This window comes from Sciurus vulgaris (assembly GCF_902686455.1).
Source record: "Sciurus vulgaris genome assembly, chromosome: 12".
NCBI lineage: Eukaryota > Metazoa > Chordata > Mammalia > Rodentia > Sciuridae > Sciurus > Sciurus vulgaris.
This window is the reverse complement of record NC_136473.1, coordinates 56,993,052-57,018,010: the sequence shown is the minus strand read 5'-3', so window position 1 is coordinate 57,018,010 and position 24,959 is coordinate 56,993,052. Positions and strand designations below refer to the sequence as shown.

General features: G+C 33.7%; 1 protein-coding gene across 3 annotated transcripts in view; it reads left to right on the top strand.

Annotated features, from left to right (window-relative positions):
- The window catches only part of AHCTF1 (AT-hook containing transcription factor 1), a 65,269-nt gene that overhangs the window by 5,253 nt on the left and 35,057 nt on the right, over window positions 1-24,959 (top strand). For all 3 annotated transcript variants that reach the window (XM_079106602.1, XM_079106601.1, XM_079106600.1), the window contains exons 2-15: window positions 1,698-1,825; window positions 3,972-4,225; window positions 7,012-7,192; window positions 10,015-10,222; window positions 11,245-11,361; window positions 15,584-15,668; window positions 16,892-17,042; window positions 18,237-18,369; window positions 18,454-18,635; window positions 18,985-19,046; window positions 19,892-20,020; window positions 20,297-20,387; window positions 21,735-21,824; window positions 24,806-24,946. In XM_079106602.1, the coding sequence (XP_078962728.1) occupies window positions 1,705-1,825; window positions 3,972-4,225; window positions 7,012-7,192; window positions 10,015-10,222; window positions 11,245-11,361; window positions 15,584-15,668; window positions 16,892-17,042; window positions 18,237-18,369; window positions 18,454-18,635; window positions 18,985-19,046; window positions 19,892-20,020; window positions 20,297-20,387; window positions 21,735-21,824; window positions 24,806-24,946 (1,945 nt within the window). In that variant the 5' untranslated portion in view covers window positions 1,698-1,704. The remainder of the gene's footprint in view (window positions 1-1,697; window positions 1,826-3,971; window positions 4,226-7,011; window positions 7,193-10,014; window positions 10,223-11,244; window positions 11,362-15,583; window positions 15,669-16,891; window positions 17,043-18,236; window positions 18,370-18,453; window positions 18,636-18,984; window positions 19,047-19,891; window positions 20,021-20,296; window positions 20,388-21,734; window positions 21,825-24,805; window positions 24,947-24,959) is intronic.

The window sequence follows — 24,959 nt, the reverse complement described above, 5'->3', positions numbered from 1 at the left end:
TGGGGATCGAACCCAGGCCCTTGTGCTTACAAGGCAAGCACTCTACCGACTGAGCTATCTCCCCAGCCCCAGTGGTGCGAATCTTTAATCGCAGCTGCCTGCACGTTGATCACAAGGTGGAGGCAGCCTGGGCATCTTAGTGAGACTGTCTCAAAAAAAATAAATTTCAAGGGGTGGGGATGTTGCTCAGTGGTAAAGTGCCCAGGAGTTTGATCTCCAGTACCCCCCCCAAAAAAAAAAAAAAAAAAAAAAAAAAGTGTAAGTCTAAAGGAACAACTGCATTTTCAGGGTCCATTTTAGTTTACATTGAAATCATAATTCTTAGGCTTTTTATTAGCCAGAAAGCGAAAAGTAAAATCATATATATAATGTTTTGTAGAAATGTTTGCTTAGTATATGTTGAAATATGAAATATAATTATTTTGTAGAGAGTGTATTTATTGAACAAATAGTTTTGTTTTGTTTTGTTTTGTTTTGGTGGACATTAGTGTTTTACCACTGAGGTATATCCCCAGTTCATTAATTGGTTGGTTGGTTGATTCATTGATTGAGATAAGGTCTCACTAAATTACTGTGGGCCTCACAAAATTGCTAAGGCCAGCCTTGGTGATTCTCTTCAGCCTCCTGAGTCTCTGGGATTATCAGCGTGCACCAGTGTGCCTGACTCTGGACCTTCATCTTTGTGTATTTCTTGAGATTTCAAAAGAGAGAGGTATATATATTTTCTGTGAGTTGCTTGGAGTCTTTACCAACCCTGAGACTTATTACTTCTTAATAACATTTTCATTTAGGACTTTTGGATACTATGGGTTGGATTCTGGTCAAAAATTTGTGTGGAAACAAAATTTCTTTTTCTAAGACTCAGAACCAAAGTCAGAATAGTTTTATGTCTCTCCTGTACAGTAAATGTTTCTTTCACATAAGATGATATGTAGCCCTGCAGAATTTAGTGGAAGTGAGGGGGAGCCTCTTAGCTTGCATAAACTCTGTTAAACCTAAGCTTTATCTTCTGCCTGTGTGGTATTCAGCAGTGCTCAAAACAAGATCATGATCACCAGAATTAGATTTGGTTGCAAGTCCTCAAGACCAAGGCCCAACTTACATGTCTCTTCATTTTTGGCTCTGCCAACTCACAATCATTCAAAAAAGATATTTTTATATTTCTACTAGTATTTTTTTTTTTTACATTGGTAGGGGTCATCTAGGGAATCTAGCTTCATATATATTGGAAAACAAAAGATAATTTTAGATACTTTTTTTCTATCTAGTAAAAGAGATCAAATTCAATTTCTCAAATTTCTGTGGGTTTGGACATTTTTCAGGGAGTTTCCCTCTTTTTACTAAAGAGATAATTTTTAAAACAGATGAGTTTTCCTGTGTGTATGTATTCTTTGAAACTAGGGTGGGCAAAATAATTTAAATTGAGCCAATTTTCAAAGAATCTAGGAAATATATATCCTTTGGTTATCTGGCTTAATAAATTATTATTTTCTTAAGGCCATTTGGGAAATATTTTTTTAGGAGAGAACACCTCAGACCCAGGTACATATATATTTTATAACCAGGTTTTAGTTGTACTTTGTTCACTTGGTATGGTGACTTGCTTACTTGCTATATTCCTGCCTGAAAATAATTAAGTATATTATACAGTAGTACAAATATATCATAATAATGTTATCTTCTTAAAATATTTGCAGTGGAAGTATGAGAGACTTAACAGCTCAAGTGACTAGTGGTCTCCTACAGTTCCCAGAAGTGACCATTCAGGCCCTTAGAGAAGATGAAATAACATTAGAATCTGTACTTCATGGAAGGTTTGCTGCAGGTAAAATAATGTTGTTGAAAGTTTACTAATTTGATGGACCTGTAAGATAAATAAATGTTATAGTTTCTTTAATGTGGGATTTTTTAAGAAAGCTTAGTAAAGTTTTTTGTTGTTTTGTTTATTTTTGGTACCATGAATTGAACCCAAGGGTGCTTAACCACTGAGCCATATCCCCAGACCTTTTTATTTATTTATTTTTTATTTTGAGACAGGGTCTTGCTAAGTTTCTTGGGGCTTGCTAAATTGCTGAGGCTGACCTTGAACTTGGAATCCTCTTGCCTTAGCCTCTCAAGTTGCTGGGATTATAGGTGTGCACCACCACACCCAGCTTAAAGTATTATGTATTGCCTATAACTACAAATTTTAACACCTGTATTCTTCAGAACACATTAGCAGTGAATCTTATTGGGGGATTATAGTTAATTTTTCCTCAAACCACATATCTATTAATCCTATATATCTATATCTGTATATATCTTCTGTGTATCAAATATTTGTATTTTGAAAGTAGAAATAATATATAACAATTGTTCTTTGTAATCAACAAACAATTGTTCTTTGTTTTATTGGTGGTGAGTTTGAAGATTAGAACCCAGACTGTCTTAGGAGTGGAAAAATCTGTGGAGCCCTGGGTCCTAAAAAATATTTTAAGAAAGATTTATTTCCTAATTCTAATGTGAACAAGATCTTAATATTTAGGCTTTAGATTGTATAATATAGGAGAGAACCATACCAAAGTTTGGAGGATTCCAAGTTCAAGGCCAGCCTTAGCAAGTTAGTGAGACCCTGTTTCAAAATAAAGAAAGGGTTATGATTACAGCTTAGTGGTCAAGTGCCCTTGAATCAATTCCAAGTACCAAGAACCCAAATAACAATAGCAGTTTTACATTACTGTTCTCCATAGGCATTTTTCACTGTAGGTGACAGTCAGATACCAAATAGCAGAAAGGAACTTTGAACCCTAGCATTCTGGGTCCCCTCTATAGCATGCTATTTTTTTAAATTAAAATTTGTAGCATCCCTCTACTATATAAAATGTATATCTAGCTACCTATTAGGATGCATGATGGACATCTTGAATTTAGTGTAAAGTTATTGCCATTCATTTAATTATTCAAGGAAAGTTCAGGGTCCATTCTTGATTGATTCTTGTTTTACTCACCTCTCCATATCTAATTAATCAACAAGCTAATTCCTGTCCTACCTCTAAGATGAATCTCTAGTCAAACCACTTTTCTCTGTCCATTGCCACCTACCAGTGTATTGTCATCTCCCTACTTCTATTCTGTGCTCCCTCCTTTTGTCCATTTTAACGTTTTTTAAAAAGATCTGATTGTAACTGACCTGGTAACCCTACCCCCTACAATGATATTACATTGTAGACAAAATGAATTCAAACATGACTAGTAGGCCTAGAAGGGTGTTTTGTTCCGTTCCTTTTGTCTTTTTATGTGTGTGTGTGTGTTTGGTGCTGGGGATTAAATTTAGGGCCTTGGGCATGCTAGACAAATGCTCTACAACTGAGCTATATCCTCAGCACCAAGAAGGGATTCTGGTATTTTATATTGTTAGGCTAGTTATGTAATGTCTTATCTGAGATTGTGAACTCTTCATAGATAGAATTGTTATATTTTATAACTACTGTAGCTCCACAAGTTTAAATTTTTTAACTTGTAGTACTTAAAACACAAGTTTTGGAGTTAGACTTGAGATCTACTTCTGAACCATAATATCTTGTAACCGACTTTGTACAAGTTAAACTACATCACATTTTAGTTGCATTATCTCTGTATCGAACTATGATAAAGAATAAATGCAATAATGTATTTAAGCACGTAGCATGGTCCTTTACTGAATGATTATTAATGTAGTCATAGTTGCTTATTTTATGTTTCAAAAGTTTTGTTCTTTTTTTACTACCATATTGTTTCTCAATTTATGTGAGTGCAACATATATTCTTAATTCTACTGATTTGAGGACCATTCTGTTTTATAAATGCTTAGGTTTCAATTTGGAGATGATTCATAAAGTTTTGTGTAATGAACTGCATACTATATATCTATGTAAAAGAGCTAACTGCTTCAGTTTTGTTGTATGCATACAGTATTAAAATAAGAAATATTTTTGCTTTTTATTCCCCCTTAGGGAAAAATGGACTTGCTTGCTTGGCTTGTGGTCCACAACTTGAGGTAGTAAACTCTATAACAGGAGAGCGGTTGTCTGCATATAGATTTACTGGAGTAAATCAGCAGCCTCCTGTAGTCCTTGCAGTTAAAGACTTCTCTTGGCAGAAGAGAAGTGGATTGTTGATAGGACTGGAAGAAGCAGAAGGAAGTGTTCTTTGTCTTTATGACCTTGGTGTATCAAGAGTGGTTAAAGCAGTTGTTCTTCCTGGAAGGGTAGGTAATGTTTAAGATACTTGGATATTCTGTTTTCAAAATAGTGTTTACAGGCCTGTGTTTACTTTGAGAAAATTCATTGCACCTGTACACTTATAGCCAGTGTACTTTTATGTTAATGTGTGTTTATTTCAAAATAAAAGTGTAAGATGCTCTTATTATCAAAGGAACTTAACATTTAAATATAACTTCCTATTCTTAAGAATTAGGAAATTCTGAAATAAAAATAGTTAATGAATGATAGTGTTAACACTTGTTTATGTGAAAAGTATCATTTGTGTCTTGTTCTTATCTCCCGTGGTATTCTATGAGGAATACCTCAATATTTCTAAAAGTATGTTTTTTTCTTTAATATTTATTTTTTAGTTGTAAATGGACACAATATCTTTATTTCATTTATTTATTTTATATGGTGCTGAGGATCAAACCCAGTGCCTCACACATGCTAGGCAAGTGGGGCATGTGCCACAACCCCAGCCTCTGAAAGTATGTTTAATTATAAGGTTTTTAAATGTTTTTCTTTCTAAATTGAGACTATAACCTTGGTGCAGTGTGGAAAAAAACATGTCTTCACTGTTGTTTAGAATTTTAATATTATATGTAAATAATAGCTTCATTTATAATCACCATTTATTAATTCTGATACATTTATACCTTCCATACACTAACAGTCTTACCCAGTAGTACCTATAGAAGTAGTTTAAATTCTGAGTTGTTTCTTCAGATTTATTGCGGCTTTTTTCTGTATACCTGGCGAGAAAATATAAATACACAAACACATATACAAATATAAAATCATAGAAGAGTGCAGTGGTTTGGGGATTGATATTTTGAATGATCTGGTTTATAATTAGCGGCCTTGTAATGCCTGATGATTTATTTTTATGTTTTAAGCAGAACTCTCATGTAAAAAGTTCCTTGGATTGGGTCAGGAATGGAATTATGAGAAAAGAAATAAGGACACTTCTAGTTCAGGTCACTAATGATGAACTGAATCACGGAAATGACAGAATTGTAGGAGTAAGGGACAGGTTGAAAATATATTCAGAAGGTAAAATGGATAGGACTCATTGACCATTTGAGAGTAATTGAGAAGGAACCAGAATTAATAAGTTCTTGGTTGCTCATTTGAGAAGATGATTAATATCATAAGAAGGAGGGACTGTAGGAGAAAGAAAAGATGTGGGGTTAATGATAGATATATAGTCAAAGGAAGTTTGGTTAGGGTATAATATCTCCTAAATATTTATAATTGCCTCTTCTAAAATAAGGTAGCGCTGATAATCACTTCAGTACAGTATTTGTATGAGAAATGCAATCTGTATGCATTTCTCTGGTATGATGGAAACAAGATATTTCAATATTTATAGATATCATTACATTAATTAGAAAATACATGAGATTACAGCTTTCAGAATTTGTCATGATTTGTGTACTAATGATAGAGACAGCCAGGTTTTTGTCATAAAAATAAATTACAGCCTGAAAAATACTTTTAAATTAACACATAAACCACTGATACCAAATTTTCTCTCTCTAGGACATTCATAAGTAGAATAGAAATAATCACTTAATCATCATATATAGTAATTAGTTTTGTGAAGTAATAGAAAAGTTACATATAAAATATAAGCTGAGTGCAGTGGCAGATTGCTGTATTCCCAGCTATTTGGAAGACTGAGGCAGGATTGTTTGAGGCCAGTCTGGGCAATATAGCAAAAGGATGGCAATTAAGTACAAACATCTGAAATTTTGACTCATGAGATGAAGGGGAGAAAAATATGACTCCATAAAGTAGCTAAGGCAAAAGTTTCTCAAATAATTGAAATAGTGTCAGTTATCTAGTCAGTGCCAAAGCTTTGTGTGAGGTCTGTTAGACTATAACCCATTTAGAGAAAGCTGTCCCTCTTTAGTCTAAGCAGGACTTAAAATTGTTTAAGAATAGACAGTAAAATTTTCTGGAATGATTTGTTATTACTTTTCTTTCTTTCTTTTTTTTTTTTTTTTTTTTTTTTCTGGTTCTGGAGATTGAACCCAGAACCTCATGTCAGCTAGGCATTGTTTTTACTAAGAGAAAAACTGTATCCTAGAATGGCTGATGAAAAGCTTTAAAGTGAGAATCATTTTGAGTGTTTTTTGTTGCTATTGTTGTTACTGGGGATTGAACCCAGGGGCATTTAACTACTAAGCCACATCCTCAGTCCTTTATTTTTTATATTTCGTTTAGAGATAGGGTCTTGCTAAGTTGCTCAGGGCCTTACTGAGTTGCTGAGCTGGCTTTGAACTTGGGATCCTCCTGCCTCAGCTTCCTGAGTCATTGGGATTACAGGTGTGCACCACTCCACCCAGCTGAGAACAATTTGAGTTATGTGTAATGATTTTATGGTTTATGTAACTTAGATAAAATGTTTTGTAAGTTGGTTAAGCAAACTGTAGTTACTTCATCTTTAAACAGATAATTACATATAGTTCAATATCGAAGGATTATTGTGAATTTTAAATGAGCCAATTAGCACAATGTCTGGCACATAAATAAGCTCTTTGTAAACATCAGTTATTCAGCTTCATGATTTTAATATTTTTAAATAGTGTAATTCCTAATATATCGAAAGATTTTGTTGTTACTTGGATTCACAAATATCACTTGCAAATTTATGATTCTTTATTTGATGATGTTTAAATTTGTAGTAAACCAATAATCTGCTTTAACTCCAAATTTTGTTTTGTTGTTGGTTGTGTTTTCTTATTTTGTCAAAGGAAAGTCAGTCATATATTCTGCTTTCTAGGTAACAGCTATTGAACCTATAATTAATCATGGTGGAGCCAGTGCAAGCTCTCAGCATTTACATCCAAGTCTGCGATGGCTTTTTGGTGTGGCAGCAGTGGTAACTGATATTGGACACATTCTTCTTATTGACCTGTGTTTGGATGACGTGTCATGCAGTCAGAGTGAAGTAGAGGCATTAGGTAATTATTCATTACTTGAAACCAAAAGTTGAACACCTGAATGTTCTGATGCAATGGATTGGTTATTTAAAATGGCCCCAAATTTTTTTTATAGAAAAATTGCTTAAGTGAGTCTGGCTTTGTGGGATACAACTATAATCCCAGCAACTCAGGAGGCTGAGGAAGGAGGATTACAAGTTCAAGGGCTGCCTTGACAATTTACAGAGACCTGTCTCAAAAAATAAGGACTGGGGATGTAGCTCAGTGGTAGAGTGACCCAGGGTTTAGTCCTCAGTACCATAGGAATGGAGGAAGCGGGGAAGGCTGGAGGAGGAAGGAAGGAAATTATCTATATATCTGTCTTGTTTTTATTCTGTACATCTAGGCACTGTAGAACTTTTGTGTTGAAGTGTTCGTGTCCTAAAAGTAGGCCTTGAAAAAGGAGGGCACTAATTTGTTTTCATATATATATATACACATACACACACACACACACACACACACACACTTGAATAAGAACTGTTAAATAAATGCTGGAAGGGCTAATATATAAAATCTTGATCCTAATTAGCTAGTATAAAATTATCTAGCTATGTAGGAACTGACAGTTTTTTGACATACTGTTTATGTTCCTTTGGGAAGGCCAAGATATAAATAAAATAATTTCATAGAAAATTATAGATCAATTGAAAATTTCCTCACAAAATAACATTTTAAAATAGAACTAATGCTATTCAAATTCAGTGAAAGTGAGGAGGAGAACTAATGCTATTCAAATTCAGTGAAAGTGAGGAGAGACAATTTTTCTCCTTTAAATGCTTATATTTATAAATTATTCTTTTTTTTAAGTGCCTTTAGTTTTTTTTTTAAATATGAGATTCTTACTGAAATGGTTGGTATCTGTAGCGAGTAAGAACAAACCTGAATGTAAGCTTTCCTGAAAGAACCATTTGGTTTTGACTTTGAGGTTCTTTACTTTTATTTTTAAAAAAATTTTTGTTGTGCTGGGGTTTCAGCCCAGGGTCTTGAGTGTGCTAAGGTCTACCACTGAGACAGGGTGTCACTAAGTTATTTAGGGTCTTGCTAAGTTGGTAAGGGTGGCCTCAAACTTGTGAATCCCTCCTGCCTCAGCCTCCTTAGTCACTAGGGTTACAGGCATGCACCACCATGCCCAGCTCAACTAACTTTCAGATTTTACCATGTGTTTATTTTCTTTCGTTTCCTTTTCCTTCTGTGTTATTTTATAGCAAATATGGTTACTTTGACATATAATTAAAATGCTATTACCATTTCTAATAACAATTCTTCAGGGGCCTCAGGGCTCATGGCGAGGACTCTCCTAACGTGTACAAAGACCCTGGTTTGATCCCCAGCATCACCACACAAAAACTTCTTCGGTATAGACTACTCTTTCAATCCGTAATCATATTGCTTTATCTAAAACATCTTTTTATATTTGGATTGTTTGAACCTGGATTTAAACAAGGTTTATACATTAATTACATTGGACACTTAGGCTTTCAGGGTTTTTGAATGCACAGAAATCCTCTTTCTATGCTGTTTTTATTTTTTAATGTCACTGACTTAATGAAGAAGTTAATTATTTGTAGGATGTTCCTCATTTTGGAATTGTGTGGTTTCTTGTGGCATCAATTCTGTTTTGTATTTTTTGTAAATATAAATATGCTTTGATTGAAAATCGTGGTTTGAGATTTTGGTCAGTAGTTTTCAACCAGGGTGAATTTTGTCCTCTAGGAGATATTTGTCAGGAGACCTTTTTTGGTTGTTATTACTAGATAAGATGGTGCTTTTGGCTACTACCATAGAGACCAGAGATGCCAGTTTACATCCTATAGGCACCAGAACACCTCCATATCAAATATATCTGACCCTAAATGTCCATGGTGCCAGGTTTGAAAAACCCTAGTTTTAAATTGACTGTTTCTTTTTAATCAAAATTGATTTGCATCTGCAAAATTGTTTACTTTTTGCAAATTGATGGTTTTTAAATTTCACTATTCTGAAGAGGAATTTTCTCATTAACTAGTGCTGTTAGGCTACCCAGAAATAGAATTTATACAGAAAAGGCAGGATAAATGTTTACTGCTCAAGTATTAATTTTCAGAATAAGAAGTTGGTCTCCATTTACTTCTGATGGTTCACTAAGGTCTTTTGTAGGTGGACAGGGTGGGTTTCCTCTTCATCCCCCCCCCCCCCTTTTTTTTTATAAGTATCATTATGAACTCATGAGATAAATTAATGTTTGTTTTCAGCACTCAGATGTACTGTCTGGGCTCATGGGTGCCCCTTTATATTACCTGACCCTTTAGTCTTTGATAACTTCTTTAGATTTCTGACATAGGATGAACTGGGCTTATCCTACATAGGAATCCTTCAAAGAAAATCCTTCAAGGAAAGTACAGAGGTGTAGTTCTAAATTTGAATAAAAATATAATGAACTTTATGATTGTTAAGGACATTGAAAGTATTTTAGATGTATTTTTTTAAATTACACAAACGTATTTTAAAAATTTCAACATTTAAATAGATAAAGGTGGCTATTTTTTAGTTCAGCATGATTTGTCATCTTCTTATTTTAATTGACTCCATTTAATTAATTCAGTTGATGCTAGATGACTCATGTATTTGCTTTTGTGCTGTTTCGTTTCTTCATTTTTTATTTTTATTTTCTTGATACAAACGACTGAACCTAGGGGAGTTTAACTCAGGTTGGCCTAGAGCTTGTGATCCTCCTGCCTCACCTTCCTGGGTCACTGGTATTACAGATATGAGCTACCACTATGCCTGGATTAATCTTTAATTGTTCTTATTTTTGGTTTTAGACCTCGAAGTTATTACTGGTATCCCAGCTGAAGTACCACATATCAGAGAAAGTGTGATGAGAGAAGGACGTCATCTGTGTTTCCAGTTAGTAAGCCCATCTGGAACAGCTGTTTCTACTCTTACCTACATTAGCAGGACAAATCATCTTGCTGTAGGTTTTTCTGATGGCTATCTTGCACTTTGGAATATGAAAAGTATGAAAAGAGAGTAAGTATAACTTTTTTTCCTTATATGCCTTGGTATTTTCTGTTTGTATATACTTTGTATTCAATTAGTATTTGAAGATAAGCATGAGAAAAGTGAATGAGTGATAATGAATGATTTTTCATTGCATTAAATTACAGTTAGATATGGAATGATTTAACACATGACTTGTTTTTTGCAGCATTTAAAAAGCAGTACAGTTACTGGTGTTTCATTTGCTAGTAAAAAGTTTGACTATATGCGTAAACCATGTATTTGTGTACTATGAATTTTTCAAAAGTGCATTTCTTAGGACTGGGGGTGTAGCACATTGGTTGAGCACTTGCCCAGCTTGTGTGAGGCCCCTGTTAAATCCCCAGTGGTGCCCTCCCCACCCAAAATCAAAGTTATAAAATACCTGTCTTAAAATTTTTATGGCATCAAAAAATCCCCAAAGTATAATTTATTTGAAACTTTTTATCTTTGGAGTTAAAATTGCTTGTAATATTAAGGGAGGCAGCAGATAGGCATTATAGATCTTTTAAATCTTTGTTAAGAGTTTTGTCCTTTTATCAACTTGTGTTTTGAAATTGCTTCTAAAACAGTACCAAGAAAACCTGGCTTTTACAAATCCCTTGGCTAATTAAGCTTTTTTTTTTGCAGGGGGTGAATGTTCGAGGCAATACTGGGAATTGAACCCAGGGTGCTCTACCACTGAGCTACATTCCCAGCCTTTATTTTTTTGAGACAAGTTCTCACTATGTTGTCCAAACTGGCCTAGAACTTGAAATCCTCCTGCCTCACCCCCGAAAGTTGCTGTAATTACAGATGTGTTACGCCAAGCTTGACTGGGTGGCCATAATGTTGATGTTTGTACTTTGTATATTTTTGAAGATAAGACAGCATAGCCATGCTTCCCATATTACTTAATTTTGGAAATCGCATAAATAGTGATTGCTTAGCCCAAGGTTTTACGTGAGGAATTTCTTTCCTTTTCTAAAAACTATAACTTAAAATGTAAGCAATGTACCTTTTGTCTGTTTTAGGTATTATACTCAGTTGGAAGGTGGAAGAATTCCTGTATATGCCATTACTTTTCAAGAACCTGAGAATGATCCTCGTAATTGCTGTTACCTGTGGGCTGTTCAGTCTACACAAGATAGGTTAGTGTGATAACTGTGGTTTTTAAAAACATTTGTCAAAAATAGAATGTATTATCTCTTTTGGAAAACTTTTGCTATGTTATTTCTTTTAGTAAAAGTATGGTAGTTAAAATTATTTTAAATGTTAATTGTTGAATAGCAGTAAGAAGAAATTGTGTTAATTTGATCAAATGTTATTCCAAATAGTAAGCCAATACAGATAAGTAGATAATTTCTTGTTAATTGGGCGGATTTTTTGGCCTTGTACCTGTAAGAACATCCTTTCTCATTTATAATCTCTTCCTTTCCCTCTTTTGTTGTGAGGACTCTTGTTTTTATTTACCCCCTGTTCTCTTGTCCTTCTACTTGTCTTTTAGAGTATGCTCCTATAATTCGTTTGGTTAATCTTTTCTTGTCTCTTGCACGCTCTAATTTTGTTCCATGGTTAGCTAGTAGAAATCTTTTAATTTCTATTAGGTTAAACTTATTTATTTCCAGTTCTAGAACAGTACAAATATTCTTTGGTGTTTAGTTCAGTTCTTTCTTTGATAATGAAACAGTTTGTAGTATAATTGCTATCTTTTTTTTTTTTTTTTTGGTGCTGGAGATTGAACCCAGGGCCTTGTGAATGTGAGGCAGGCACTCTACCAACTGAGCTATATCCCCAGCCTGCTATCATTTTAATTAACTTCCTGTTCTTAGTAGTTTGTTCTTTCCCAAGTCCACCCAACCTTTCAATACCTGAATTATGTCAGTTTGGGTTTTTGTGTTAGATATCACCACTCAGATTTTTGTTTTACCCTATTTTTTTATTTGCATTTATTATTTTACTTTTTGGATTTCCAACATTAAAGTTAAAAGGAATTCCCTCTTACATTGTTTTGGAATTTGGTAAATAAGCCTACATTCCATTTTTATTATTTATTTATTTATTTATTGCTTTCAATTTTACCATTCCACTCTGGATTTCATGGATTTTGTGGAGATTTAACCCACTTTGTCCTTAAAATTATTATCTGAACTTCTTATTTTTTTCTGAAATCTGTGTGAAGTACTATTTTGAGGTTGTTTTTAGAACTATATATCCATTGAAAGCATGAATGAGTCATCATTTTAAAAGAGGCAGGGTGAACGGAATTAAAATCAGCATATTACAGTGACACAGCCACATTAGTGTGGCTCAATTCACAATAACTAAGCTATGAAACAAACCTAGGTGTCCTTCAACAGATGAATGGATAAAGAAAATGTTTATATACACAATGGAATGTTATTCAGCCATAAAAAAGAATGAAATTATGGCATTTGCCAGTAAATGAATGAAACTGGATCCTATCATGCTAAGTGAAAGCCAGTACCCCAAAACCAAAGGCTGAATGTTCTCTCTGATATGTGAATACTAATACACAATAAGGGGGAGGAGAGGATATAAGTTCATTGGATTAGACAAAGGGGAATGGAAAGAGGATGGGAATTGGAAAACAGAATGAATTGAACATAACTTTCCTGTGTTCATGTGTGAATTCACAATCAGTGAAACTGCACACCATGTACAATGCAAGAATGGGATCCTATTAGAATAAGTTTTACTCCATGTATGTCAAAGTACATTTTACTCTCATGCATACCTAAAAAGGACAAATTTTAAAAAAATAGGATAACATTTTTCATTTTTTTCTTACGGCGATGGCCAGTATTCACTTGATTATATCACATCACAAGTAAACAACACATGGGAACAGTTCTCCAAGGACTGTTAGTTTAATTTTCCAGTTCTGAGAATTGAACCCGAGAGCTTTTGCATGCTAGGCAAGTATTCTGCCACTGAAGTATGTGCCTAGCCCTTTTTTAAATTTCAAGAGAGGGTCTCTACAAGTTGCACAGTGTTGAACTTGCAATCCTCCTGCCTCAGCCTTCTGAGTGGCTGGGATTATAGGCATGCGTCACCATGCCTGGCCTCTCTAATGAAGCTACTTTCTAGCACTTTTTATCTTTTAATAGGACAAGTTTGATTTCATTTATAATTAGATTTAAATGACTTTTTTAAAAAATAGTTTTTAGTTGCTAATGGATCTTTTATTTATAGGCAGTGCTGAAGATTGAAGAATGTGGTGTATTATATTACATTGTAGTAATATGTATATTTATGTTTGTGTGTAGATATAAATATAATCATTATACAATTTAAGGGAGGTCACAACTGCCTATGGGACCACATGTCAAGAATTGTGTGTGTGTTTGTGCTTGTTTTGCAGTGCATCAAACCCAGGGCCTCCTAATATACTAGGCAAGCCCTTTACTACTGCACTACATCCCCAACTAGGAATCCTGCTTTAAATCATTGTTAGACTAAAGTAATCTCTTATCGTACAAAGGTATATACTTAACAGTGTCTGTTCTCTCCCTGGACATTGAATCTTCCAGCACTTTATTGGTATTTTAACTAGATTAAGATATAAATATAAAATTAATTTATTTTCTCCATCAGAGTAATCACTTGAACAAAATAAAAGGAAAAAGGAATAGTTCCTATGGATGAATATATCACCATAAAATTATGATTATAGATCTTAAATTGTTACCATTGTGAAATGTATTCATTGATTATAAAAGCTACATCTAGGACTAGGGATATAACTCAGTTGGTAGAGTTCTTGCCTCACATGTGAAAGGCCCTGGGTTCAATCCCCAGCTCTACACACACACACACACACACACACACACACACACAAAGCTATATCTAGTTTTTTGTTTATTTTTTTTGGTATGAGGGATTGAATACCCAGGGGTGCCTAACCACTTGAGCGAAATCAGTGACTTTAAACAAACAACAACAAAAAAAACCCTTTATTTATATATGTATTTATTTTTATGTGGTGGTTAGGATTGAACTCAGTGCCTCATATATGCTAGGCAAGCACTCTGCCACTGAGCTATAACCCCAGTCCCATCAGTGGCCTTTTTTTTTTTTTTTTTTTTTTAAAGACAGGGTCTTGCTAAGTTGCTTAGGGCCTTACCAAGTTGCTAAGTCTGGCCTTGAACTTGTGATCCTCCTGCCTTAGCCTCCTCAACCACTGGGATTACAGGTGTTACATTTATTTTTTTGTAATGGAAAAATGAGTGAAAAAACTGGTACTCCTTTTAATGTTGGTTGTATGCAGTCTATATCCTATTGACTTTTTAGGTTTCAGAGGCTATTTGTCATGTGTTTATTCATTTACTGCAATTATTAAGCATCTTGGTATGTGCCAGTAATTCTCTGTGGAAAATAGCATTGCATAAGACATAAGATTTCTCTTCTTCAGAGCTTTATATCCCAGTGAGGAAAAGGGATGATAAATAAGTAGATTAGTACACATATTTACTATTATTTTTGGTCATGGTGTTAAATGCTGAAAAGTAAAGTTAGGATAAGCAATATAGAATATGGTGGAGTATAGGGAAGTACTATTTTTAAATAGTAGAGTCAGGGAGATTTAATTGATATTGGGTCAGGAAAATGGCAAGAATAATGAGAAGACGTGGGAGTGAATATTACAGGTTTCTTAATAAAATATCTGAAGGTAAAGTATGACCAAAGCAGTAGAACACAGGGTAGCTGTAGATGAGGCCAGACAAGTAGAACTTGTTTACATATAGGGTCATGAAGGCCCAGATAATGAAAGTGAATTTGATCTGTATACCTCAGACTAATTAAATCTGTTGGTAAGGCCTAAACACTAGTTTTTTGTTTTTTTGTTTTTTTTCAAAGCCCCTATGTTGATTCTGATAAGCAACCAGGTTTATTGAGAACTAGAGTAAAAGAATTGCTAGAAAAAAGAATTCTGGGAGCTGAGCTTTGGAACTCTCAAGTACTTAGAGGTGCTTGGAGTCATATGTCTTTAACTAAAACATAGCTGTTGGGGGGAACATTTGGGAATGAATATAAGTAACTGCAATATACATATCCCCTAAAGTGTACAGACAATATCAACCTAATCAAGTGGAATCAATATAAAATAAAAATAGATTACTGTTTCAAGGGAACATTTTAACAATCATATGTTTTTTACAGTGACAATTTTGTCCCATGAACTCAGTGTTGTAGGTCAAAAAAAAATTTTTTTTTTTTTTTTTTGAGATGATAAGAGATGGTAAATGTTTTCACAAAATATTTAGTAGTTGTTTGCTTTTTTGGGGGGGTGTGGGGGCGGGGACCAGGGATATTTAGTTTGTCTCCTGAATTAATTTCTGTTTCTTTTAGTGAAGGGGATGTTTTGAGTTTGCATCTGCTTCAGCTGGCTTTTGGTGATAGAAAATGTTTGGCATCGGGACAAACCTTATATGAGGTAAATGGCAATCAGAACATTATAATTTTGTTTTTTATTTCCCCAATTTAAGTGCCTTTGTTATAAGATATTGAAAAGTTACTCTTGTATTCAAGTTATTATTGTATTTGCAATATAGTGAAAAAAGTATTAGATTAATGGCCTTTTAAGATCTATTTTACCCCTTTTTATGAAGGTAGCCCTCTTATGATTTTCCTCTAAAATGAGGGAACTGGGTTAGACTTCAGTTTGAGGCCTAATTAGTACTCAGGAAAAATAATTGTATCTTTTTTGCTCTAACATATCAAGCAGTACATGTGAGGTGATCTTATAATATGGTATACACATCTAGATTCTCAGATTACTACGTGTTTTTCTGGCTGCATTCCTGACAAAATTGTGGGTGCTGCTTATGTAAGTATTTTGCCAACCCTCTAGAACAAGCTTCCCTAACTTACTTAAATATCGATGAGTTTTAGGAAATTGATATAGTACCTGACTTATGTGTGGCATTCTTATGATTATACATATTTTTCTAAGGAAAATCTCAGTTTTCTATCTGATTATTAAAAGAACTGATAAGCAAAAAAAGTTTAAGAATTATTCTAGAGCAAGAATTTCAGTGAGAAAACAAATAGATTTGCTGGTCTGTGTGCATATGAATATAATTTGTATGTGTATGGTGCTGGAGATTAATTAATCCCTGTGTGGTGTGGTGGGGAGTGCATGTATACTTTTGATAGTTATTCCACTTTATATTCCAATTGATAGAGCATGAAGCTTTCTATAATTAATACCACTTTAGAAGATTAATTAGTAATCATTTTTTGAGTTTTTAAATCTAGTTTTTTGTTTGTTTTGGCGGGGGGACTGAGGGTTGAACCCAGAGGTATTCAATCACTGAGCCACATCCTCAGCCCTTTTTTAAAAAATATTTTATTAGAGATAGAGTCTCACTGAGTTGCTAAGTGCCTCACAAAGTTGATGGCTTTGAAATTGTGATCCTCTTGCCTCAGCCTCCTGAGCCTCTGGATTACAGGTGATTGCCACCATGCCTAGTGTAAATCTAGTTGTTTATGTTTTGTAGTATACAAAATTTTTTTCAATGACTTGTTCTCTTCAGTTTTAGTTTTTGGGTTTTCATTGTATTATGTGAAAAAATCTTTAAATTTTGGATAATGTTTAATTTTACAGTAACCTTTGCTTTAGAACCTTATTAAGATTTGTGTACCCTTACGTTACAGGGGTTAGAGTACTGTGAAGAACGATATACACTGGACCTGGCAGGTGGAATATTTCCTTTGAGAGGACATACTAGTAATACCAAATTGTTGGGGTGCCAGAGTATAGAGAAATTTCGATCTCATGGTGACAGGGAAGAAAACATGAGTGAAGGTTGGTTAAAAGTACTCTATAGCACCCAAAGTCTAGATTTAAGATTAATTGTGATGTAAAATTTATGTTTATTGGCTTCTGTCATACTCCTGGCAGTTAAAAAATTAGAATACTAATTATGGAATTTATTCAAGGCTGTGTGAGATATACTATGTATTTTCTTGCCTCCAAATTGCTATGTAGAACTGAAGAATTGAATAGATAAGACTAATGAGGGAACTCTTGTATGTATGTTACATTGAATTTCAAACCAGAAATTACCTCTAGTCCTCATTAGTGTAGTCTCTAAATAATTGCCTCTATTTTTAAATTTTATATGTGACTCAAAATATCCTTATGTAGTAAAGTTGCATAGATTTTTTATTTCAGCATTGATTTATAGTCCATTCCCATCAGTTTGAAAGCCCTGTTTCCCTATTTGTAAGTAGTTATAAAGTATCATTATGAACATTAAATAAGATCCACATTCAGTTCTGGGAATGCTCAGGGACTTCATTGTATGTGTGTGATTAGTGAGACTTTCTCATAGTGAGCTTATTCATCCCAGAGATGCCTTCTGTCCTAGTTTTCATATCAGTATTTGTTATCTGGCTTTCGGGTCCAGTTAAACATTCCCAAAACAGAATTTACCAGGCACTCTCTTTTTTCCCCATTTCCATCTTCCCTTTTCTATTTCCCATTAGTAGTGTCTCAGATTTTTACTTTCCTCTTTTGATGCCTCCTTATTCTGTTGCAATTCCACAGCCACTGTCCAGGTACTCCTCTTTTTTTCCCCCTCAGCCAATATTCCTCTAAAGAATTAATCCTTGATGCCCAAAGAGCACCAATTTTAGGTAGTGAATTAACTTCTCTTTACTAGCTATGTATGTACATCCTTAGGTTGTCATTGAAGTAATTTTCGACTTTGTGTTTCTAGTATCTTAAAAGTAGTTGCTAAAATGTTAACTGAAAAGAAGTTGGGATGGAACTTTTCTGATGAAAACTTTTTAATAATGCCCTGAAAAACAGTCAAGATAGAAATGAATAGATCTCTTCTTACACACAGATGATAGAAATACATTTTCACAAATCTAATGGAATGTAAATCAAACTTTTAAATTGATGGAAAATCTTGTCGTAATTTTATTGGGATGATTTTACTTTGAGATTATTTTGTTTTTAGAGAGAGAATTTTTTTTTTTTTTTTTCTTTCAGCTCTATCTCCTGACACTAGTGTTTCTGTCTTTACCTGGCAAGTGAATATTTATGGACAGGAAAGGCCATCTATATATTTGGGACTTTTTGACATAAATCGTTGGTATCATGCACAAATGCCAGATTCATTAAGGTATGATTTTTTTTTTTTTTCTTCCCTTTTCTTTCTTGGGTATTTGTATAACTAGTCAATAATGATTTTTAAATTTTCTTTTAGATCGGGAGAATATCTACATAATTGTTCTTATTTTGCATTGTGGTCATTGGATTCCGTTGTAAATAGGACTTCTCCACATAACATTTTGGATATATTAGTACATGAGAGAAGTTTAAGTCGAGGCATTCCTCCTTCTTATCCACCTCCTGAGCAGTATTTTAACCCAAGTACTTTTAATTTTGGTATGTATTTTCTTAATTTCACCTTTGAGAAACTATGCAGATGTATGTGAGTATACATTATAAAGAGACTATTGATAATCTGTTCATATCTCACTTTTTAACATGGATAATTTAAGGGTTTAACTTGATCAATGTATATGAGAAATTTAGTACTTATGTTTATAAATAAATAATTACTATTTTGAATTTGCTAGAAAAGATGAATTATTTTATGGTGATAAAGTTTGTTATTTTCATGATGGAAATACCTGAAAAGGTTTACTTAAAAAATTTATATGACAGTTTGATTGCTAAGTAGGTTTTTTTTTAATCTTTTTTTTTTTTTTTTTTTTTTTTCTTTTTTTTTAAGATGCCACTTGTTTATTAAACTCAGGAATTGTTCACATAACCTGTACTGGCTTTCAGAAGGAGGTAAGTAACAACTAGCAACATAGACTTTCTTAATTGAACTGAGATCATATCTTAGAATACAGGGGATTCATGGTTTTAAACTCGAGTGTTAACTTTATAAACTATTATTTCATCTGAAATGATAGTTTCTACTAAGTTTATGAAGTGGCATGAATTACTAATGACAGCCTTCCAGAGGAAGGCATTGGGATGCTTTCAGTAACTTTTTGTGGACGTTAGCTACTCAGACACCAAGGAAAAGAATGACTAGGCCAGTGTCTTATCACATCCCTTTTAAAATTCTTCCTCTTGGTTCTTTTGAGAAAGAAGCTAAAAACAACCCATATTTATATAAATAATGTGTAGAAAAATACTTTTCCAAGGAAACAGTTCTTTTAATTGATAATCATTCAAATGTGAATAAATATCATATACTTCATATTAGATGTCTTTCATTTGATACACGGGAATAATCTTTTGTATGTGCATCAAGTTTATTGATCTGTTACTAAACCTTTCAGCTTTAGATAAGATTAAGACGGTTACCTTTCATAAAAATATGTAAGCTGGGCTGAGGATGTAATTCAGTTGGTGGAGTGCTTGCCTAGCATGTACAATGGCCCTGGGTTCAACCCCAGCATCATGCAAACACAAAGTAAGCCATCTAAAGTACTTATCAGTTCATTAACAGCTAATGGGCATTGTTGAGTTAAAGAATCCATTTCCTCGTTCCAGCAATCTAGTCTTTCATAAATTCCATTAGGTATTTTTTAGTTTTACTTGGGTTTAATTATAGAGTAATTAATTTATTCTTAAAGTTGATGAATTGAGTATTGATTGATGTCTTATTTATTTATCTATTACAGACTTTGACTTTTTTAAAGAAATCAGGACAATCCCTCAATGAAGTCATTCCTGATGGTTATAATCGGTGTCTTATAGCTGGACTTCTGTCACCAAGGCTTGTTGATAGTCAGCCCTCCAGTTTAAGTCAAGTGAGATGATCTTTATATCATTTCTTTATGTTGATTACATGTTATTAGCTTTTTATTGTAATAAATTTCTATTAGATAATTTTTTAAAGGCAGATAAAAGTAGAATGATGACTGCTATGTTTAATCAGTAACTGTGGTCTTGGATTTTTCTTTAAAAAGTTATTAAAAAGTTGTCATTGCCTGACTTTGGGTTATAATGATTTTTCAGCCTTTTGCTACTTGAGATCTCATATGGTTTTCCTCCCCACCCCTTCCTCCCTTTCTTTGATGATTTAGGAAGAACAGTTAGAAGCTGTATTGTCAGCAGCAATTCAAACAAGTTCCCTGGGACTTTTGACTGGTTGTATCAGAAGTTGGATAACTGAAGGTAGGTAGTATTCTGATTTTTAACTATTAGAACATTTTTATTTTAAAATCAATTATTAGTTCACTTTTTTTTTCTTTTAAGTTGTGAGATAATTGTTGATTCACATGCAGTCGTAAGGCATAATATGAAGATCTTTATTCCACTTTTCTCTCCCCATTGATGCAGTCTGGCAAACCTCTAGTTCAATATCACAACCACATATGTCATGTTTAACCCTCCCCTCGCCCATTTCCCCATCCCTAACTCCCTGCCAACCACTAATCTATTCTCTATTTCTGTAATACTGTCATTGAAATTTCTTAAGTGGAATCATTCAGCTGGTTATTTTTTGGGGATTCACTTTTTCACTCAATTCTCTGGGTAATTGTATCACTTTGTACACACATCATGTATGATCTTATGTTCTGAACCATTTGAGAATAAATGCTTATTAATTCATATTTTAATATTAGTTTCCTTCTAAAAACAAAGACAGTCACTTAGAAAAGCACTTTATGATTATGAAACATTAAGAACATTGATATTGGGCTGTGGTTATGGCTCAGTGGCAGAGTGTTTTCCCCACCTATGTGAAGCACTGGGTTTGATTCTCAGCACCACATATAAATAAATTAAAGGTCAGTGACAACTAAAACAATATTTTAAAAAAAGAACATTGATATCAAGTGAAATCTTACCAGTGGTTTCAGTAATGTCCTTTTTAGTAAGTTGTGAGGGGGATAGTCTAAAATCATGCTTTGTATTTAGTTTTCATGTCTTTTTTGTTTCTTTGTGGTGCTGGGAATTGAATTTAGGGCCTTGTGCCTGTTAGGCAAGTGCTCTACCAGTGAGCTACATCCCCAGCCCTGTTTTTCATGTCTTTTTAATTTTCCTTAATCTGAGACCATTTCTAAATCTTAGTCCATCATAGATATTTGAGGGCTGAATTGTAGCTCAGTGGCAGAGTGCTTGCCTAGCATGTGTGAGACACTGGGTTCAATCCTCAGCACTACATAAAAATAAGTAAAGGTTTTTTGTCCATCTACAGCTAAAAATATTAAAAGAAAAAAGTAATTTGACTTTTAAAAAAAAATGTAGGCCTATTATTTTATAGACTGGCCTTTCAGTTGGTGTTTATTGATCTTTCCTCTATTAGATTGAGGCTTTACATTTTTGGCAACATTTAATAGATAAAATAACGTGCTCCTTAATTGACGCACCGAGCAGGATAAATTATAAGATTATCAACATTAACGTCAATGTTTACTTTTGAATTTGGTTAGGATGTTACTTGCCATGTTTCTCTGCTGACCGTTAACTAGTTTTCTGTTTGTGATTATTTTTTTTCCTTTCATGCTTATAAATAAGAACAACCAAATTCTGCTACTAATTTGCGCTTTGTTCTTGAATGGACATGGAATAAAGTGGTTCTCACTAAAGAGGAATTTGACAGGCTATGTAAGTAAAAGTCTGGATTTAGGACAAAATATAATAGTTTTAAGTTGAATAATTTTTGATCATATTGAAGTAAATTCTTACAAATGTAAAGAAGTTGCAAAAGATGATATTCTTTTTTTTATATTAAAATGACAAAAATAAATCTCTAGCATTTTATCTGGGGGCAGGGCAGGTACTCAGATTACATAATGCAGTTGTTGATCCTGAGTTGGCGGTTTGTAAAAGGACTCAGTTACCACTGGTCAAAAAATGCACCAAACCTGATGGCAGAGTATTCTAGATAAATGCCATGTCAACATCAGTAGGACTTGCTATAATGGGATCCATTGATTTTTACTTATTTATTTATTTTAATTTGTCCCTATTAATAACAGTGTAGGGTGACTGAATACTTCCAGAAGAGTGTTTTTCATCTTCGGGATTAGCAAATGAGTGAGGATTTGAGAAACTCAGGAAGTAAAAATTCACACGTATACCCCTCTTCCTAATTCCAGGATATTTTCTATTTTTAAGTTAATAAAATTTTTAAAAGTTTTTGAGACAGAATTTTGTTGGGTTGCCTAGGCTGGACTGTTGAACATTTGGGCTCTAGTGATCCTGCCACCTTAACCTGGGACTACAGGTGCACATTACTACGCCCTGTCGAAAAATGATTTTTACAATAGAGTGTGACAACATGCTGATGTGCCACAATTGTAAATTTTAGAACTATATATTACTTACTTTTGGTCATAGGAGTTTAATTTATAAAATATGCTGATCGTGGAGTAAGGAGAATAATATTGCCAGTTAACTTCAGAAACTCTTGTACTTCCTTCCTCACTTTTTATTTAAAATATTCATGGATATGCAGAAGCAAAGTGATAGGTAACATCCCTGTCCCCTACCAACACATAACATTATTATCAACTCACTTTTCTTTTTGATGATACTACTTTTTAAGTCTGTTATACACATTGACTAAGTTTTGAGGTAACCAGTGAAATTTAAAGTCCATCATGATGAGTGAGTACAAAAATCATGTTAAAAGTACTAGTCAGGGTTTGGGGTTGTGACTTCTCAGCACCATGTAAAAATAAATAAATAAAGGTATTGTGTCCATCTACAACTAAAAAAAATTTAAAAGCACTAGTAGGGCTGGGGTTGTGGCTTAGTGGTTGCCTCCCATGTTGCATGTGTGAGGCACTGGGTTCGATTCTTAGCACTGCAATAAATACAATAAATGAAGCTCCATCGACAACTAAAAACATATTTAAAAAAGTACTAGTAATTTAGACTGGAAGTGTGGCTCAGTGGTATAGTGCTTGCATGTTTAATTCCCAGCATAGGAAAAAAACGAGTGAGGTAAACATTTTTAAAAAGTACTAATTTATAAGATACAGGATTGTACTATAAACAAAAGAAAAAATTAAGCTTACTTTAGAATGTATGTCACATGTTTTGATCATTTTTTTATAGTTCATGATGAATGAACAAATGGACTTTGAAAGACATTTGACTCTAAATAATAGCAACTTAAGTTATTCTCAGTAGAAGATTTTTAAACCAACCCAAATTGATATGAACTGGGCCTAGAGTCACATATCTAATCCTAGCTACTTGGGGAGGTTGAGGCTTCAAGAGAACAGCAAATTTGAATCCAGCCTGGGCAAGTTAGTGAGTCCCTGTCTTAAAATAAAATTTAAAAGGGCTCGGGATGTATTTCATTGGTAGAGCACTTGCCTACTGGTTTAATCCATTAGTATCACCTTATACTATTAGATAAATAAATATCTAGTAAACATATGTATGTATTTGATCTGTATGTAGAGAGATTGGTTGTATAGTATTCTTAGACTGTTTATGAAACTATGAATATGAACAAAATTCTAAATATTTTTTATTTAAAAAAATTTTTTTTAGATATACATAACAGTAGAGTGTGTTTTGACATATATGTATGTGGAGTATAACTTAAATCAATTTTAAGCATTTTAGTGACCAATTAATACTGTGTGTATGGAAGAGTGCCTGATAAGTCAGATCAGTATAAAAATGTATTTACTTTTTTAAGAGGAAAATGTTTGTCAGAGCTTATTATATTTTGTTTTAAGAAAAGGAAAAATAACTCAATTTATAAACTGTAAAACTATTAAGTCTGAGTATAGTGTAGTATTTCAGGGTTGAATTGGGTAATTCAGTTGTTATTGAAAACTTGAATTTCTCTGCTAGTTAGTGGAGTCTAAGAATTAAACTATAGAGCATGATGTTTTTTTAAGTGTATTGGAAGCAAAGAAAATTAGATTTGATTTGAAGGATTTTAGAATTAAAATATATCCAGACCAGGCATATTAAATTTTTTAAAAAATATGTTTTAGATGTTGATGGACATTTATTTTATTCATTTATTTATGTGTGGTGCTGAGAATCAAACCCAGTGCCTCACACATGCTAGGCAAGTGCTCTACCATTGAGCCACAACTCCAGCCCCTCATATTAAATATTAATTTGATTAATTTGGTCATTAATTTGTAAATCCTCATCTCGTGATATATATGAAGATAAACTCCACATTGATATTATTTGAGTTCAAATTCTCACTGACTCTCGTCGATTTTTTTTTTTGTTTTCTCCCACTACTGGGTGCTCTACAACTGAACTAGGCCCTTTTCTAAAAAATATTTTGTATTAAGACAGGGTCTTGCTAAGTTGCTAAGGCTAGGCTCAAATTTGTGATCCTCCTGACTCTGCCTCTGTTGTCGCTGGGATTACAGTCATGTGCCACTGCACCCAGCTCTTTCTGGTCTTACATCGAAAGCATATTCTAGCTTCCTTAAGGATATTTGAAGATGTCTTCCTTGAAGATATTTGTCATTTCTAGCTTGTCTTTGTAAATCTCAGATAGAATAATTCTTTCGAGTGATAGAAATTTGAGGAAATTTGCATTTGTGATTCTAATTCATTACTGTGTGGAAACTAATCTTGTGTTTGATTTTTGAAAGGTGTACCATTATTTGATGGTTCATGTCGTTTCATTGATCCACAAACTATACAGTCTATCCAGCGGTGCCATTTGCATCTTAGCAACCTTAATACAGTCTTAAGCTGTTTTGCAACAGAGGCTCAGGATATCACTGAGAGAGGTATGCTTTTTAT